The sequence below is a fragment of the Dendronephthya gigantea genome, unplaced genomic scaffold (assembly GCF_004324835.1).
Source record: "Dendronephthya gigantea isolate DGI-Jeju-01 unplaced genomic scaffold, DenGig_1.0 000012F, whole genome shotgun sequence".
Classification (NCBI taxonomy): Eukaryota; Metazoa; Cnidaria; class Anthozoa; order Malacalcyonacea; family Nephtheidae; genus Dendronephthya; species Dendronephthya gigantea.
Window position 1 is genome coordinate 2,845,342 of NW_021163022.1, and position 19,241 is coordinate 2,864,582.

Below are 19,241 nucleotides of genomic sequence, written 5' to 3' on the forward strand. Positions count from 1 at the left end.
AAATATATATTATATAAATGTATGCCGTATTTGTTTCGTATGCCTAACAATAATCTTACACGAAGTATCCGTCCTGAGTTTAAAGAGCGTTTCTTCTTTTCTTTTAAAAAGCGCGGGAAATCGTCCATATTTGTTTATAAAAGACAGAGGAAAGATAATTGTACAAAAACTAAGCTAAATTTCCCCAATATTATGGCAAATAAAGAATGTGTCCTCGAAGCAAGCGTTACAGAACGTGAAAGTCCTGATTTGAATGTTCCAAAATGTTGGGAAAATGTGGAAAAATTTGAGCGTGATGACTCGAGACACGAAGGGAAGAAGCAGAATGATTTTGATAAAACCTTTACTCAAGAACCTTGTAAAGGTTGGTGTATTTCCCCTGTAGTTTTTTAAATTCGTTATTGTATTCTTTGCTTTGTTTACAAGGTCATAATTTGGGCAATATTTAATATATTTTAAAAACATGCTGTATTTATTAAATACACACCGCGCACGTTTATTTAATTATTTTTATCGTTTTAGAGTTCTTGGAAAGAAAAAGTGATGATTTGTTTGCAAATGTTCCAGAACTTAAAGCAAACTTTGTTATTGAAAACAAAATAGGAGAAGGTACAGTTTATATATGGAATTACATACAGTAATATGACACTTAGATATTACAAAATGGCCATCATTGCAAGTCAGTTTGTATGCCTATTAAATATTGGCACTTGAGCCCTCCAACTTCAGCAAAAGAATAGGTTGGAGAACCTTACTTTCTAAGCTGTTGACTTTATTCTGTGCAGGTACATTTAGCGATGTTTATTTGGCTAGCCTTGTGAAATATCCAGATGAAAAGTTTGCTTTAAAACACATCATTCCAACAAGTTCTCCTGACAGAGTGGAAAGGGAAATTCGATGCTTACAGGAAATGGGGTGAGTTTTTTTTTGAAAATTTTGTATATATAAAATCTTGTTGCATCTCTCTGCCCATACAATCAATTTCACCCATTATATAGATGTATAAAAAACTTGGGACCTTTGAAATGCCTGGACTGTTTGCTAGCTGACAGTAGTCATATGCATGCATTGCAGATAAAATTTCCAGTAAAGGATAAAAATATTTTACCAATCCTCTTCTTAGATATCACAGCACTTTATGTTAATAATTCTTTTATAATTTTAGTGGAAAGAATAATGTGATTGGTTATAAAGGAACCATCAGACATTGTGACCATAATGTCATTATTTTGCCTTATTTTCCCCATGATAGATTTCAGGTGTGGTATCAAATTTTTCAAATTTGGATTTTCCTTTGGGGTTTGATTTTTGAGGTTGCAGAAGTTTGGAATATGTTTGTCGAACATCTCATTCTCGTTTATTGGAAAAATAATATTTTGTTGTCCCTATTTCTATAAAGGATTATCTTCATTCAATGACAGTGTCAAGTATTCAAGACTATATTAAGAATCTCCTGCTAGCTTTGAAGCATATCCATAGCTTCTCTATTATCCACAGAGATATTAAACCTGGCAACTTTCTTCACTGTAGAAAATCTGGAAGGTACTAGATCATGTCAGATAAATATTTTAGAATTTCTTTAGCTATATGTACTGTATATAAAAGTATATAAATAATGTCAGGTTTTTCAGCCCTTTTTTACCTTGTGTTATTATTCACAGATACAATTTGGTTGACTTTGGGTTGGCAATGCATGAACCTGGTTCTCGCAATGCATGGGATATTGAAAAGAAAAATGGTATGTGTACTTATTTTAAAAACTTCTTCACATTTATTGCAACCTATACATCTTCGTTTCTTTCACTCTCAGTTTGTCATTGTGATGCCCTACATGTTGTTTCTTGGTATTCTTTTTTGGAGCTGTAGAAAATAGTCAATTGAACTATGAAAAGAGCAAAACTAGAGAAAATGTTTATGAGATTATATTATTATGAGATTTGATTAATATTTATGAGAAATTAGATACGACAGCTTAGCAGAGAGGAAAAATCTTGTATAATTTCAAAATATTAAGCTATGTTTTCCACTTATTACATATCCGAAACGTAGCGTATTTTATTCGTCTTTTTTCCGCTGGGTGGGACTTAGTAGCGGCTTGAAGCAAAAGAATACCCTGTACCTTTTGTACTATTCTCTACTATTTAATCCGACTAGGTAAATATTCGAAATCCTCAAACGTGAAAAACGCAAGACAACTATCACCAGAAAGCATCAGCAAGAATAGTCAAGTACCTAAAAAGCCAAGGACAAGCCCAAGAGTGGCGGTGACCTCACACAAGCTTGCTCGTCAAGCAAACGGTGTCGTGAAGTCAACAGTGAAGGAGACAGCAAAGCCTTCTGTCGAAAATAGTGGCAGTAAGGATGTTGAAACAAGCGCCAAGCAAAAAAATCGAGCCGTGAGATTCGTGTCACCGAGCGAGCAAGAGAAAAAACTCGATGGAAAATCTTTGCCGCTTTCATCCAAGATGGCTACAGGATTATGTCAAACAAAACACAAGACGTATGAAATATGCACTCTCTGTATTAAAAGGTACATTAAATTACATTAACTGGGCTCGCAAATATGAACATCATATTGGCATGCAGTAACTGATCAATTGCATATAGTGAATAAACTCAACTGTATGTGAATGTCTGGCCCTTGTTGAGGAAGAGATTACACCTGGCGATTGTTTGGCTGAGAGGGTTAACAAAACCAATGCGATTCTCCCTATGATTATAGCTAAACGTTCTTGTTTGGAAATACAAATTGCAAGTAATTTTCGTGTATTATACGTTTAGAGTTGCTCAAAGTGCCCCAAGAGCTGGTACATCTGGCTTCCGTGCTCCTGAAGTTTTACTGAAACATCCCGAGCAGACAACGGGTTAGTCAAGATATTTACAGTATGAGAGATGTCTTACTCTGCGTCTACGAGCTGCTCAATGTGGTGCAATGTACTGTTCTTGGTTATATGTTTATTTTTGTTTACCCTCTAGCTGTCGACGTGTGGTCGGCTGGAATAATATTTTTGTGTCTTCTGAGTGGTAAATATCCATTTTTTCGATGTGCGGATGACATGACAGCCTTGGCTCAAATCATTACCGTGTTTGGTAAGCAACGTGTTATGGAGAGCACTAAACATCTAGGTAAGTTTGAACAATCTATCAATAAAGGCCTTCACTATGGTTCTATCGGTAAGAAAAGCTGTACAATTATTAATACGGGTAATAAGGTACGAGATGCGTTTGGAAGTGCATTATTGTAAAGTCCCGTTCACACGATCCAACTTTGTCGGATCCAATTCACTTCTGATGGATGTTTTATAGTCTGTTGACTTGCTATGTACTGTATTTGGGCAGACTTTAAGCAGTGTAATCGTTTCACAGGCGCCAGTCGTTCTGAATGTGCATCACACTCAACTTTAAATACCCTAAATACGTTTACCAGGAGGTGAAAACAGTCTTGCAAGCAATGTTGCCGAAAATCCATCTCACTTTTCTACCTTTCTAAATCTTTTGCTCAGGCAAATACATGGTTTGCAACAGCATTTCACCAGGCTATGAACTCAAAAAACTTTGCCAGAAATTGCGCTCGGCAAAGCAGCAAAAAGAAAATGAAGAAATCTCTACGAAATGTTGCAATTCATGTAGCAAACTTCTACCAAAGAACGAACCTTCTTCTCCGGCATCAAATTTAAGAAGAACTAGTTTACATGCAAGTCCAAAAACTACAGGTGTTGAAAGCAATACAAAAGACACTTTATCAACAAAAAACTCCAAGATTGGAGAAAGCGATAAGTCTCATTCTCGTACCGTTGACCGAGATAAAAAAGTCCTGCAAGTTTCTCCTCTTCAACAAAATCCTACCAATGGTCTGTTGTCATCTTCCCAAACTGATTCACTGAAATCCAGTAAGACCAAACCAAGTGAAAACTTGAGAAATGGTCATGTAGGGAACGATGACAAAGTTCCTAATACTGCTGTTAGAACACATGCTTCAAAAGGGGAATCAAAAGTTCGGTTAATGTCGGAAGGTTCACGTGATCAGACGGGTGAACCCATTCGAGAACATCTCGATGGAAGCCGCTGTACATGTGATTGTGGCTCGTGTTCACGGTATGTGCCGGCATCGGCATATGATCTACTGGAGAGGTGTCTAGATTTAAACCCTGCGACTAGAATAACAGCAAACGAGGCTTTGAATCATACTTTTCTTCAGGATAGAAAGAGCTTGGGGATGTCTCCGCAACCAGAGAGCTAAATGATATTATGAATGACAATGATAATTATTTCAAAACACTTAATAAACATCACCTAATGTAGAAATTGAATCGTTTTTTGGACTGACTGTTACATATTATATGCACACATAACTATAGCTGACAATGATTTCAGGTCAGTAGCATGAATGAGTTCAGGTCTGCAAGATGAATGCTTTCCTACATGCAACTATTAAGAACTCCATCCGAGTTATTCGGAAAAGCTAACCAGAAAACGTGCTTACATTTAAACAAGTGAATTAATGGAGAAATCTCTATAATTGAAATTGTATTTAATTATTACTGAAAATAAAACTGGGGTTTAAAGAGAGTATAAGCAAGGAATGTAATGTGACAAGTTGTAGTAGATGCAATTTGTCAATAAAGAACGCTATTTTTTCCAAAGTTATTTAGAAGGCTTATTTCTCACAGGTTTTGCTACAGAATGACTTGAGATTATGTACATAAGCATTTTTTCACAGACCTCACTGACTTTCTTACGTAATGGTCTTTCCCTTCTTCATTCCAACTGCATGTGTAGCACTAAAAATTTAAAGTGTAATTGTCTTTTCAAATCGTTCTAAGCATTTCTTTAGCTGTACAAGTCCTGTTGCGATTTGTTTAACACCTTTCTGTGTTTTAAGGGTTGCCTTAGCGGTATCTGCCACGGCCTTGGCTGCTTTATTAGCAGTTTCTTTGATCACAGATTCATCTGCCATTAGGTGATTGAATTGCCCCTGGAAGTACGGTATTCCTGATCTCCCTTTGTCGTCTATATGGAGACAAAATACCTTTAATGATGTGGTAGATCTTTTGTGGAGATTCTGCGAGTAAGCTTCATAAATGTTAGATATCAAGCAGTCTCCCATTTTACCATAGGTAGCCCAACACTCGTGTTCCGCGCGCGTACACTGATCACTGAGTAGCGTGTACGCGCGCGGAACACGAGTGTTGTGCTACCTATGATTTTACTTCTTACCCTAAGGATTTTTTGGTGAAATTGATATTCTTTGAATGTGCTTCGTTACCTTTACTTGTGATTCCTTTAGTTTGAACATCTTCGCTCAAATGATCGATAAAATGAAGAACTTTGTGTATATCGTGACGCAAACTTTTAATAGTGCTGGAAAGGTCGTAATGATGATGGCCAACTGGTTTACCTAAAATTTTTAAAATGAATGGCGTCGTATACTTAAGTATCCGATGAAAACAACTGTAGGAGCAAGAATTTATTCTATCGATATATATTTGACCCTAAAATTGGTCTATCTTAGTTTGAAATTGCCGCTTCAGTTGTTTAGAATTACGAAAGCAATATTCACAAAGCTAAAGGTCTCTGGGCAAAACAGACAATACCTGCAAAAGATTAAAACCTTTGCGGTTCTTCCAACAGGAAGAGAGTTCAATTGGCAGTCGACTAACCGAGTCAACCAGAATGTCAAATTGGTTTTATTCTGTTCGAATTCTACAAAAAAACCTAGTTTCTAGATTTCGAGTTAATAATATACCCTGATCCAAATACAAGGCGTTTCAAAACTTTAATTTTGAAGTAATAAATAAATATAATCTAAACACAATTAACAATTGCAAACGTTTTTAAACTGCGTTGAAAAATAATATTTCGTTCACTTACCTTCGACAATACTGAGTGAAAAGTAAAGAATAGTTAGGTACCCCAATAGGGAAGTTAAACACTCATTTCGCATTTTTATGAGAGATGAAAACTTATCAAACTGTAAGGATATTAGCGCTTGAATGGGTTTGTTTTTAAATCACGACTGTCCCTGCCTTACGCTTGACTGAGTTTACTAAAACCTCATGCAGCTACTGTATTCAAGGGCCAGTTGTTCAAAGCTGGGTTAGCGCTGCTAACCCTGGGTTAAATTTTATTCAACTGTTTTGGTTTAAGTGTCTTTGAACCGCTGTTCTTGCTAAAACCGTTACAGAATATGGCTTTTGTCGGTCCAGAAAATATTTTTGGAAAATGAGATATTCAACTTTGTAAACAAGCGATTAAAAAAATCGATGCCAAGATTTGCTCTAACCCAGGGTTTAGCTAACCGGCATTTGAACAACCAGCCTCTGTAGTCTATATAAGCTGGTGTAAACAAAGCCTGCATTTTAGTGAAGTTATTTTCTCTCATGTGAAATCGTCCGAAGGTAAATTGGTCTGTATTTTTTATTGGAATCAGTCATTGTTGACTGCACACGCGTAACGATACTCAAAAACACCTTGATATATGTTCACGACAACGATTAAATGGAACCAGGCTGCAACAGAAAACATCGACTGAACAGTGCTGATGCCATTTTTAACATGAACAAAATGGTGTTTTACTATAAATGAGTGGGAGAGATTGAATTAATCAAAGACGCGCTGTGGTAGTAATTTAAGGAAGGAAAGGAAACTGATTTTAGAGATGGAAAAAGCCGACAGTATTAAGCTAGGCTGTGATGGTGTGGAGATCTATGTATAAGAAAAGATCCAGGACCAAAAAAAAGCTAAAATGTTTGCATGGTAGATATAACCGAAAAAGGATGAAGAAAACAAATTGAAGAATTGATAGTAGACGACAAATCTTTGAAGACTCTCCTCCACCAAATAAATGGGTAAGAGAAATTAATAATGTAGATTTGATACTTGAAATTCCAATGCAAAACCGTATTTTCAGGGGTTTACTACAGTATATATAATATTACAGCTTTCACTTGGGATGACAGGGTCGGAACACCCATGCGTTGGTCAAATCGGCATGCTTATTTACATGCGTTGATTGTCAATAATATATCATCAGTATAATTTCGTGAGGCGAAAAAGATAGATGAAGCGTTTTTGAATATAAGTTATAGGGCCATCAACTGTGTTATTCTAGTTACACGTTGATACACGTTGAAAATAGCCCATATTATTTTTTTTAAAAAGGAATGATCCGATATGACTAACCTATTCGTTTTAGTTTTTGTAAATTTTTCATTAATTAAAACTACAGTCGAGAAATGTTTTCGAATTTATTCAAATGTCGTCTAGACATGCACGCAGTCAAAAACTGAAGACATGCAACATTCCTATATATAGATCTGTCTCTTTGCTAAAATTATATACTAAGGTTATCCAGAGATTCGCTTCAATTGCAGTCTATTTCTCTTTCACTCCACTACTCACAATTGGCCCAATGAGAATAAACCATTTTCTCCCTCATTAACACTCTCTACCTTATTTATGTAGCCACCTGCAAGCATCGTCTGTGACCGCAAGCTTAGATCGTATATCGCGTCCTTGGTCACTAGTGGACACAGATCTCGTTAAAGTATACAGAAATCTTTACTGTGGCCAATATTCATCGAAAAATATGGCGATTTATCGCTGTATTCTGGTAATTGGTCTTCTATTCCTGGTTCGCGAGAGTGGTTCCGCTCCTACTATGAGTACAACTAAAAGTAAGTCGATAAGAACCATCGTATAAACTGTTTGTTATTTGATTGCATTCGACATGCCAATGTTTTTCTTTTTGGGCTTTTAATTTAAAGCCCTGTGTTAAAGAGTGAAAACTGTATGAATCTTCCTAAACGAGATTTCATTGTATTTGTATTTCTGTGCAATTGCATGACAGTTCTGCATGCTTGCCAGTGAAATTTGTTTGCCAGGCTGCCAGCAACAATTTTCCGTGACAAATATACAGCCATGCACGCAGAGGAATTGTTTTCTCAGTGGAGACAATCACACGAAATGGCGGGAAATAATTCTTTTAAGAGACTCGTATGACTGAAGCAATTGGAAATGAATTTTTGATAGAAAGTACAATAAATGCTACCATTTAAAAACCAAATGAGTTGACCAAATATCCAGTCATTTCATGTCATTAGCTTTATTCTATTACCGTATAATGAAAATAGTTTCTTAACAGTCAATAATCTGATTATGTTGCATAAAGTCATAATAGATAGAAGAGTAGTTTATTTTTGTACATTATATTTGTCTTGGAAACTTCTAGCACATTCTTTTGCAAAATGTTTTTGCTTATTATATCTATTAAAAAAATGACTAGTCATCCCAATTACCGATATAACGAGCAAAACAATTTCACGTTGCATGTCAACGATGCAAAATCAAGCTTCTTTCTGATCATTGTATTTTGTCGAAGGTCGCAAACATGTTTATCATGCTCTAGGTATATAAGCTATAATGGACGTGGCAAAAAATCCCTCAACTAAGCATCAATCCAAGCGTTATTTGGTGCGGGAGGGGAGGTCGATGAATATTAATCCCAAATTTTGTTTCTCTCTTTCAAAGTTATAAAATTTTTCAATAGAATTTTCTTTTAATTCAATGTTAATTCTTATTCGTACCGGTGAATATATACCCAGAAAACACATAATTTGATATAATTACATGTTTTCGCGTTCTGTTTTAAATATAAAATCATATGTGTCACTTTTGTGGTTTAGCAATAGCAGGTTGCCTAGTTTACTTTGTATGCATTAATATATTTACCCGAATGCTTATTGATACGACAAGACCAAATAAAATATTATAAAATGGTCCTATCCAAGTCTTTGGTTAAACGACTCTTGTCGACTACTGAGATGGAAGTAAATCGCTTTTCCAAAACATGTTCACAAGCAAATTCCAAAACATGTTCACAAGCAAATTTTCTTTAATTTTCCTCTGTCAAAGGTATTATACAGTCTTGACTTGAAACCTAAATACAAGTTAGTCACTCAATTTGACTATGTTCTTATACATGAAAGACGGCAGCCTATACCATGCAGCGATATTAATTTCGAATCAAATTAAATTTTGGAATGATATAGAAAAAGCGCAGATGGAAATAGGAAAGATGGAAAGTAATTGCTTGAGCAATGTCCGCCTTTTCTATTCTCGCTAAGTTTTTTAAGGAAAGGTAGATACGCTTGCAACTGTGCATGGTAATAATATTTCTGCCAAAGTCAAAGATTATACCCCCCCCCCTTTTTTTTCAGACATAGTCTATAAAAACTCAACATCAACCACCAACTCTGAAGAGAGTACGACTCCTTCAAATGTCCCGAGCTCAACGCCATCAACAACAGAAGGTTTAGCCAATGAAAGTTCAGTGTCTGGGCAGAATACAACCGGTGGAAGTTTGAAAAATGCTACTGTGAGTTCAAATGTGACAAATACCACAACGGTTGTTGATGATGGACCAAGCTCTATCCTTTATCCCGGTACGTAGCTACTTTGTTACGATTGAAATATATTGAATCTTAAAGGTAAATCACACCAAATCACTGGCCATTATTGCACGACAGCGTGTTTTTACTCGAAATTTTTATTTGAGAAAACATTTAATAACATACAGAGGCCAACTGAGCAAGGTGACTCCGACCCTAAACGTTTTAAAAATGGTCTTAAAATTTATGTAAAAACATAACGGTGTTTCTTTTGGCTAAAAGCGACAGTTAATTTTAAAATTTTTGCTATGAAGTGTGGCATTCCATCCATTTATGTCACTACATTATCTTCTTCACTACATTATTATGAAACACCGTCCCCCCCCGAATTTGTATTCCCTCCTTACCCCCGCGGACCCGGTTAATATGACCACGAAAAACGTTGCAATCAAGTGGCATGATCAAAATTGCTGATAAAACTTTTGTTTGTAATAATTTCAGTATGCAGTAATTATCTCGGAATACAGAGCAAGAAAATAATCAAAGATGAACAAATGTTTGCAAGCTCGACTCTCGAGCTCTTTGATCTCGAGAAATTCATCAATTCTACACTGGAAGAGCTCGATGATGACTCTAATGAGACATCCTCATCGGTAAAATCAAATTTTACCATTACTGGAAACATGACCGCAGCGCATCATGGAAGGTTGGGGAACACTGAGGGATCGTGGTGTGCAAGTGGAGATCTTTTGGAAGGAGAGCACCACCTCACCGTGGACTTAGGTAGGCTCCCTTCAACTAAAGGTTTTACGTTTTAAATGTGTATACTATACTCAGACCCTGTTACACGGTGCAATTTTTCCTGCAACTTGCAATGCAATTCTTCTTTTGAGAGATGTAAATTTGGCAACTACCAAACTTTTGTCTTTATTATACTCCAATACTCCATGGCGTATCTTACACTTACATTTTGAAGTGTAAGGTACGCCTCTTAAAAGTAGACTTGCATTGCAAGTTGCAACAAAAGTTAGATTTCACTCCACTTATCCTTGAAAACATTTCTTGGAAATAGTTCCGAATAAAAGTTAACACTATTAGATGGCTCCTTTGGAGATACTGTTATCTAAGATGCTTCTTAATTATCTTAAATCAGGTCAAGTGCTAATTCTTGAGGGAGTTATAACCCAAGGAAGATCAGACTCTGACAACTGGGTTACTGAATACACTGTGTCGTACAGCAGTACAAAGAAACATTGGAAGCAGATTGAAAAGGATGGTGAACTTTTGGTACGAAAATTTGTTTTTAGAGAATCTCCTTAAGCAATGTGTTCGACCATAAACAAAGTATATTAGGCATGCAATGAGTGGTTATGGACTTTAATTTAGGTATGTTTTTGGAATACATTTTTGTAATGTCTCCCCTTCATAGGTGTTGAAAGGAAACAATGACCGTAACTCCATGGCTGTTGGTAGTTTTCCACACAGAATTGCAGCAAGATATATCAAGTTTACACCCAAGTCATTTCATGGAAAATTGATTTGTATGAGAGTGGAAGCCATCGGCTGTCATCCTGATGATGGTATGTACTGGCTGCCCTTCATTAGATATATTTTAAACTAAAGAGGTGGTTTCGACTAGAAATGCTTTTCTTGGCATGTAATAAGAAAAAGAAAATTTAGTTTCCAGTTTTGCTAAACCAACTTTACAGTCTCTCTCTGCACGTTTTAGTTTTATCTCTTTGTCGTAAATCAGGTAACATTGGATCTTAACAAGCATCCTGCTCTACCTCAGACTTCAAGAGGATCTTATGGAGCGAATTCTTTAAATATCAAATGGGTTTCTTTTTCGTTTCTAGTAAATGTCGCTAAGAATCAACCCGTCCAGTTATCTGATAGTGAACGAAATTCTACGTCCAGTAACGTCGTGGATGGGGTGTTTGTCCCCAAACGTCCGAATGGTTAGTGAATTTTATAAAAGATAAAAGGCTTCGTAATGATAAAAAGCTTCCTTTTCAAGGGGTGGCACAATACATGCAGTAGTGGGTTAACTGAAAATTGTGCGTCTTCCACACAAGTGGAAACAACTGCAAACCATTTTTGCCTATTTGTGCAGCCGTCATCTAACGTTTAGAGTATGACTAAGATCATTCATTAGTAGACTGGGGTAGGTCTACATCAACATAATGGATCTGCTTCGCAGACAACTGTTGTTGCCTTTTCCAACAACATTTTCCATTCTGGTTCCACTTCTCCCTCCCCTTGCCCCTATTATATTCTCTGAAAACCCTCCATCTTTCTCAGAAACCTGTACCCATACACGCTCCCAATATGCACCCTGGCTTCGTATTGATCTTCGCCGTATTTACCATGTCAAAGAAGTATTCATTTCAAACCAAGATTCTGATAATGGTTGGGATATGTTTGACTTTGAAGTACGAGTAGGTAACAGTCTTGATAACGAGGGAAACGATAACCCTAAGTGTACCCCAGCGTATACCCTTTTGCCGGGACGGTTGGAGACAATCGCGTGCAAGAATGAAACCGTGGGGCGTTATGTGAACATCAGAGTGAATAGAGGTGATCAAAAACTGAGCTTGTGTGAAGTGGCAGTTATTGGAATAGGTAAGATTTCTCTCAACTTGATTTATCTGTCTCCTGCAAGTCATTCTTTTCCCGCACTCGACAATCTGTCAGTAAAGCTAAGCTAGATCTTTTGCAACAGACCAAAGGCCGTGAAATAATCTCATTGAAGCAGATTTATTAAGTTTACACGTATTATAATCAATTATCATAGGGTATAGGGGTAAATAAAAACTGGCGGTCAAAAGCTAGTGAAAGTTCGTCAACTCTCCTACTTGTTTGACCTGGGTGTAGAATTATAGAATTATACATGTATTTGATTATCTCATAATAGCTGACACCATTGTGAGGTTGGGACTTGGAGATATCGCCAGTAGTCTACAAACTGGGTCTGTAAAGGACAACGCACTTGGCATGGCCGGTGATGCTGTTGGTGGTTTGCTTGGACAGTTGGGTGGACAGTTGGGTGGACAGTTAGGTATATGAATAAAAATATAACATATTATAATAATACTCGGTGAGCGCTCTCCTTCAGAGCTATGATTTAATTGCTTAAACCATATTACTTCTCACAAAAGTGTATATTTGGACTATATGCCTAACTAATGATAGAAAATGAGCTTTGGTTAAGATTTCGTTAGAGTTTAGTCGTCACATGAAAGGATAGCATTTTAGTGAATTGATGTAGTGATTTTTCTCTTTACCCCAGACGGGTTAGCCCAAACAAAATTTCTACTTCCCTGTGAAGTCTCTCACTTTCTTCAACCGGAATAAGGGGCTGTTCACATGAGCCCGGTTACCGAGATTTAACGAAGCGTAAAATGGACTTTGAGGTATTGAAATGAGTAAATAACACAATTCTGGTAGTCGTGTTATCATCCTAACAATAGCATGTGATTTTTTCGTTTCAAATTGACTTTTTTCAATACCTCAAAGTCCATTTTACGCTTCTTTAAATATCGGTGAACAGACCCTATGAAGATGAACTTTTGAACGAGTGAAATCCGCTTATATTCCGTCTCTTATTCATACTGGTGATGTATTCTTGTTAAGGTGGAATGGGAATGGGTATGCTGAACAATTTGAAAGGCCAAGGCATGGGAATGTTGAACAACCTTGGAGCACAGGGAATGGGGATGCTGAATAATCTTCAAGGTATTTGAATAAACAATATAATTACCAAATTTAATATTAATATTAGATTGACAGCAAAATCATTTAATACTAATTTAATATTAGGTTGACGGTAAAAATAATAGACATTGTTAGTTTTTCCTCATGAGATCCGTTAGGTATGTAATCATTGAACTAACGGTGATCAAGAACTCATTTTAGGCATAGAGGTAGATTATTCTATGATTTAACTAGGCTTACTGACCTGGAGAAACCAGAAATCTGACTGGTCATAGTTTTCAACAGGGTTTCGGTGACTGCGTCCGCCTTATTGTATCCAATCCCTAATGAATAGATCGAGATACAGTATTTTAATTGTATTTTTTCAAGGTCAGGGAATGGCAATGGCGAATAAGTTCAAGAACCAAGGATTGGCAATGGCCAATAAGATGAAAGACCAGGCAATGGGAATGGCGAATAAGATGAAAGACCAGGCAATGGGAATGGCAAATAAGATGAAAGACCAGGCAATGGAGATGGCGGACAAAGCAAAAAAACAGGCAATGGAAGCAGCAGAGAAAGCCAAGAAACAGGCAATGGAAGCAGCAGAGAAAGCGAAAAAGCAAGCAATGGAAGCAGCTGACAAAGCGAAAGAACAAGGCATGGAAATGGCAAATCAGTTACAGGGACAAAGTAATAACACATTCTTGATTTGCTTTCTACAACTTAAATTTAACTCGACGGTCACATATTTCTACAGCTATAATACCTACGCCTTTTGAGTGATTTGTGTTTAATGTATCTTTAGGCATGGAAATGGTCGGTGATATGCAAGGACAGATGAACCAGCAACAGGATAAATTCAAAAAAAAGGTAGGTCTGATGATACGCTATAACGAAGTGATTTTTTTTAAGTGCTTGGTATACTCAGAGATAGGTAAACTTTCATAAAACTTAATTTTGGATATTTAGATGGTTGCATGTGAAACGATTTTGTCACAATAATTGTCACTCTTAGTTGTGTTGTGTTGTGTTGTGTTGTGTTGTGTTGTGTTGTGTTGTGTTGTGTTGTGTTGTGTTGTGTTGTGTTGTGTTGTGTTGTTTGGGTTGTGTTGTTGTGTGTTGTGTTGTGTTTGTGTTGTGTTGTGTTGTGTTGTGTTGTGTTGTGTTGTGTTGTGTTGTGTTGTGTTGTGTTGTGTTGTGTTGTGTTGTGTTGTGTTGTGTTGTGTTGTGTTGTGTTGTGTCGTGTTGTGTCGTGTCATGTCGTGCTGTTGTTGGGTTGGGTTGGGTTGAGTTGAGTTGGGTTGTACCATTTTTGACTCACTTTAATTCATTTTGTTACTCTTCTTTTTAGTTGAAAGAAATGTTGGAAAAGGTAAGAAGGATTTTCAGCTCCTGCGTAATGTGTTAGATACAAGTCTGAACAAATGCCGCTGTTCCTATCAAAATAGGGTCAAGACTATCTAAAAACTGGCAAAGAAGAGATGGAAAAGTTCAAGAAAAAAGGATACATAGAAACAGGGAAAGGTAATAAAACTTTTAAAGATAATTTACACAAGCTACTACAGTTTACTATTTTAAATTCCAACTAATTTCTGTCAGATCTTCTGATTGAAATACACGGAACTGTAATTCGAATAACTTTTGCTATTTCTACAGAATACATGGATATTGGACTTGGCATGATGATGGATGGGGTTGCTTTTATTCAAGCTAAGCTCATGGAATCTATTTCGAGTATTGCGGGAGATATGACAAAACAGATTACCACCCTGAGCGAATATGATACAAGTGATATTAAAGGTCTTTTGGATGATGTTGATCCTGTGCCAGTTCGAAATTTTGTTGAGGAAGCAAAGCCGAAGATTGGAGAGTTTATTGAGGAGATGCAGAAAATGGCTAAAAAGTACCTAGAGATTGGTATTGAGAAGGGTAAAGAGGCCAAGAATGAGATTGAAAGCGAGGTGGGTTTATAAGCAAATTGTTGTGTAGATTGGGTTTTGTTGGGAAGAGCTTTTCCTAATCTAGACTGTTCTCAGGATACCAAGTATGCCATGTTGTTTCGAGAAGACAAATCCAGACCCTAACCATGTTGTTATACACGGAACGATATTTAACGATTTTTAGCGTATCAGGTTTCTCTGCCAATCAAATTTCGTATACGTTTATTTGTATTGCTATTATGATTAAAAATCGTTCCGAGCCTGAATGTTAGATGGTAATAATCGAATTTTTTTGGAAGCATTGGAAAAAGTAAAAGGAAACCCGCCTCCCTTAGAGAATGCCAACAAACAAAAATATGTAAATTTGAGTTGAGAAAAAGCAAGTAAAAAATAAGGATGATGCGTATAGTACGATGTTGGCCTATGTAATGGCAAGTCGAGTCTGGGTTTTTGTCGAGGGTCGAGGGTCCAAAGTCGAGGTCGAGGATCCGAAGTCGAGGTCGAGGGTCGACATATTGCGTTAAAAAGGCTTTGCGCGTAATAATGAAACTTATAATGAATTATCTTCATTGTTACTGTATTATCTAAACGTGCGTTCATTGTAATAACATCGTAATTTGTGCACCAAATAAGGTAAACACGACGTAAACTTATTACTGCAGAAAATTGGCCCGCCCTAATAACTAAATCAATGCTAGTATATAGTAGTTTAGAAGTATACTTTTTACTTTCAAAGTTGCAATTCACAACCCTAACCATAAAGCACAAGCTCGGGTGGATGCACCTAAAAATTACAGTAATAAACTTTACTGTAAACGCAATATCTTGAAATCTAGTTATTAACCTAAAAATGCCTAAAACTATATAGATATTTATGATGTACTGGAACTTATTTAGGAACTATTTTTATATCGCATTCGGATAAAATCTCTCGTTGCCGAGCATCGAGTGAAGACAAAAGATCTCGAGATATAAAAGCAAATCCATTGAACAATGGATTTTTAACGACTTCAGAGTAGAGACGTTTAGCCATATTAGTTTCGTATAGAAGATTCGTTTTAGAATTGTCTAGTAATGTTGCCTCGGTGAAGAGAATAGGATGAGCACGGTGTCTTTTTTCAAAGTCGGGCTCGCCGGTGTTGGTGATATGACACTCAATGTGTTAGCCGCGGCTTGGTTTTCTTTTGAATTTGACACCCCGATGCCAAAACGACTCGCGAAAATTCCAGTTTAGAGAAATTAAAAACATTCTTGATACACAGTAATAAAAGTAAAGGTATTTATAGTAATCCATATGATCTTGAGTCTCTCGGTCGGTCAGCTAACCCAAGCCTTCGTGAGGGCAACTTTGAAAGGCGTTTTAGGGTTTAAACGAAGCGATATCTTTGCAATATTAATCTTATCACTCATTAAAATTACGATGTGTTTTTCTCTAAAATGATTCAACGCACATTTAGATAATACAGTAGCAATGACGATAATTAATTATAAGTTTCATTATTACGCGCAAAGCCTTTTTAACGCAATATGTCGACCCTCGACCTCGACTTCGGACCCTCGACCTCGACTTCAGACCCTCGACCCTCGACAAAAACCCAGACTCTGGCAAGTCAACATCAGTGTGTTGTTTATATAGTTTTTAAATTTTTGCTCAGGCTGATAGCGCTAAGAATCAAGCCACTGGTATGGGGAAAAATGTGGCAGGCAAGGCGACAGCTGCTGGGAAAAATATGGCTAACAAAGCTAAAGACGCCGGTATGGCTGCTGTTGATAAAGCGAAGAAAGCAGGATTGGATGCGGCGAACAAAGCAAAGTCAGCTGGAATGGACGCAATGAATAAAGCTAAAGACGCGGGCATGAAAATGGCGAACAAGGCAAAAGAAGCGGGAATGGGAGCATTGGGTAAGTCAATTAACTTGTGGATGCTTGCGGGAAGTGGCATTGTTTATCTTTCAATGGTAGTTGAATCTACCTTTAGACCGCATTGATTTGGTTTTAAAGTAAGCGTTAAACCTAGCAAAACAAGAAGGTAGTGTTTTAAGCTAACATTAAATATTTCTAACATAAAGTATTTCTACACCTTCCCATTTAGCATTTCAACCATCAATGAATTCATACTTGTCGTTTTACTTTCTCTCTTTAGACAAAGCAAAAGGAATGGGCATGGCTGCAGTCGGTGATCTCAAAAAGGCTGGCATGGGTGCTCTAGATCAGGCCAAGGGCCTGGGGATGGGTGCTCTAGATCAGGCCAAGGGCCTGGGAATGGGTGCTTTTGATCAGTTGAAACAGGCTGGAATGGGAGCTTTGGCACAGGCACAAGGCTTAGCCAAAGGCATGTTAGGACAGGTATGGAAATCGAAAAATAATCACCACACAAAGATTATATTCACGTCAATTTCACGACATGTAATCTTTGTGTAGTGATTACATTCATTAATTAAACCAGAGTAGCGATAATTGCGATGGTGGATTATATACATGGTTGCCGTGAACTTATTAACTTCAATTCCTGACGACGCGAAAATTGTAAACAGTTTCTAAAGGCCTATTTAGACTAAACGATAAGTTGTATGCAATTATCATTCTGACGAATGCAAAAGAGTGCGTATGCCACAATCTTCATTCAATTTTGTTCAGGCTAGAATTTAAAGTGTCACATTTGTACGCGTGTTCATACGTTCACATACGCCAGGGTAGGAATCGTATACGACAAATCGCATAGTGTAAATGGGCCTCAACACGTCTTTATATACGTCTGTTTATGTTACCGATGAAGTTTTCCTTGGTACAAGCACGCATGTCATGCACAATTATAAGTCTGCAGTGGGATATTTTGTACGCAGTTGTTCATTTATTCTGCATTGTTTATAGCGAGTTAACTATAACAGTTTTGCTTTTTTAGTTGAGTCGTGCTGGCATGGAGCTGCTTAAGAAAGCGAAGAACATGAAACCATCTCAACTTAAAGAAATGTCACAGGTTCAGACGTTGCTGCAACTTAAAAAGATGAAGCAGATGAAAGAACTTGAGAAAAAGATTGAACTGGAACAAGATGGACAGTGGAAACAGTTTGAAGAACTGAATAAAGAAATGGGAGATGAAATCGAGTTAGAGAAATTAGAAGGTGAGAAGGGCAAGCTGTTGAAAAACAGTATCTCATTTGCCAACCTCGTACCCAGGATTCTACCAACGCTCGGGAAGGCGCCGGGAGCGTAGATATGGAACCCTGGGTTCGACGTTGCTCATTTGCTTTGTTATAGGATCTCACCCGAAACAACAACTTTTTCCACAGTGATATAAGTCATATTATTGAATTAGATCCGACAAATCAGGGGCCGGTTGTATAAGACTCTTTAACTACGCTTTCCACAGTTAAATCCTATAGTTAACTCAGAAATACACAACTCTGATTGGCCAATTCTGTCCTTAACTACAGAGTTAACTAGTCTTTTATACAACTAATTTAATTTATTTTAAATTAATTAATTTAATTTAATTCCTAACTGAACCTTTTTCTTCACAGATGAGGGAGATATATTTAAAGATAATGACGTTCCTGAGCTGGACGGTTCAAAGTGATTCACGTACATGTAAGCCATGTTTTGATTTGTTCTCAGGGGTTTTAGCTGTAGTTGCTGTAACGTCCCGTATAGTATCGCTAAATTTTGACTTAAAAGTGTATAAATTGGGCCAGTTGTTTCATTGTATTATATATATGCTTAAAATTGTATAAATTGGGCCAGTTGTTTATTGCGTAACCATTGAGCAATCGACTTTTCAAACATAAAGTTTAAACATAAATAAACAATCATTAATCATGTCATAATGTCATTTAAATTGAATTCTAAATATTATGCTTATAGAGTATACTTTCACATTCCTTATTATTTTAAGTTATTAATATTTTCATAAATACTATCACAGCTGCATGGTAGACAAATTTGTGTAAAAACTGACCTTTAAAACTAAAGTATGTTAAAAGTAAATTTGTTGGAACTGATGTTTTAAAATCTGTTGTTCATCGTTGAATAAATAACTTGATTTAAAGTCAGTATAAAGACAAGGCGAATCATATTTAATTTTATCTACTCCAGGGATAATCACTTTAAATCTTAAGTGAGTGAATTCGTAACTAAATTTGTAACGTTGTAACATTTAACTTTGGTAATTTTAAATATTTATTATATTTTATTCATGTATTATTAAAAACATTTTCTT

The 19,241-nt window shown here is 36.7% G+C and overlaps 2 protein-coding genes across 2 annotated transcripts; both read left to right on the top strand.

The window, feature by feature from the left end:
- Positions 1 to 132: 132 nt before the first annotated feature.
- Positions 133 to 4,594, top strand: LOC114518933 (cell division cycle 7-related protein kinase-like). Its single transcript, XM_028538969.1, has 10 exons — positions 133 to 364; positions 523 to 609; positions 786 to 915; positions 1,166 to 1,259; positions 1,400 to 1,542; positions 1,662 to 1,738; positions 2,155 to 2,530; positions 2,782 to 2,864; positions 2,977 to 3,126; positions 3,504 to 4,594. Exons 1-10 carry the CDS (start codon positions 193 to 195, stop codon positions 4,238 to 4,240), a joined length of 2,049 nt encoding a protein of 682 aa, XP_028394770.1. The 5' UTR covers positions 133 to 192; the 3' UTR covers positions 4,241 to 4,594.
- A 2,901-nt stretch (positions 4,595 to 7,495) lies between these two features.
- LOC114519121 lies at positions 7,496 to 19,177 on the top strand. The gene is made up of 18 exons (XM_028539192.1): positions 7,496 to 7,676; positions 9,219 to 9,443; positions 9,891 to 10,172; positions 10,543 to 10,676; positions 10,819 to 10,969; positions 11,246 to 11,347; positions 11,691 to 12,011; positions 12,304 to 12,447; positions 13,023 to 13,124; positions 13,473 to 13,775; positions 13,891 to 13,955; positions 14,437 to 14,457; positions 14,534 to 14,609; positions 14,742 to 15,046; positions 16,681 to 16,927; positions 17,169 to 17,371; positions 17,928 to 18,147; positions 18,547 to 19,177. Exons 1-18 carry the CDS (start codon positions 7,589 to 7,591, stop codon positions 18,600 to 18,602), a joined length of 3,045 nt encoding a protein of 1,014 aa, XP_028394993.1. The 5' UTR covers positions 7,496 to 7,588; the 3' UTR covers positions 18,603 to 19,177.
- The last annotated feature ends 64 nt before the right edge of the window (positions 19,178 to 19,241 follow it).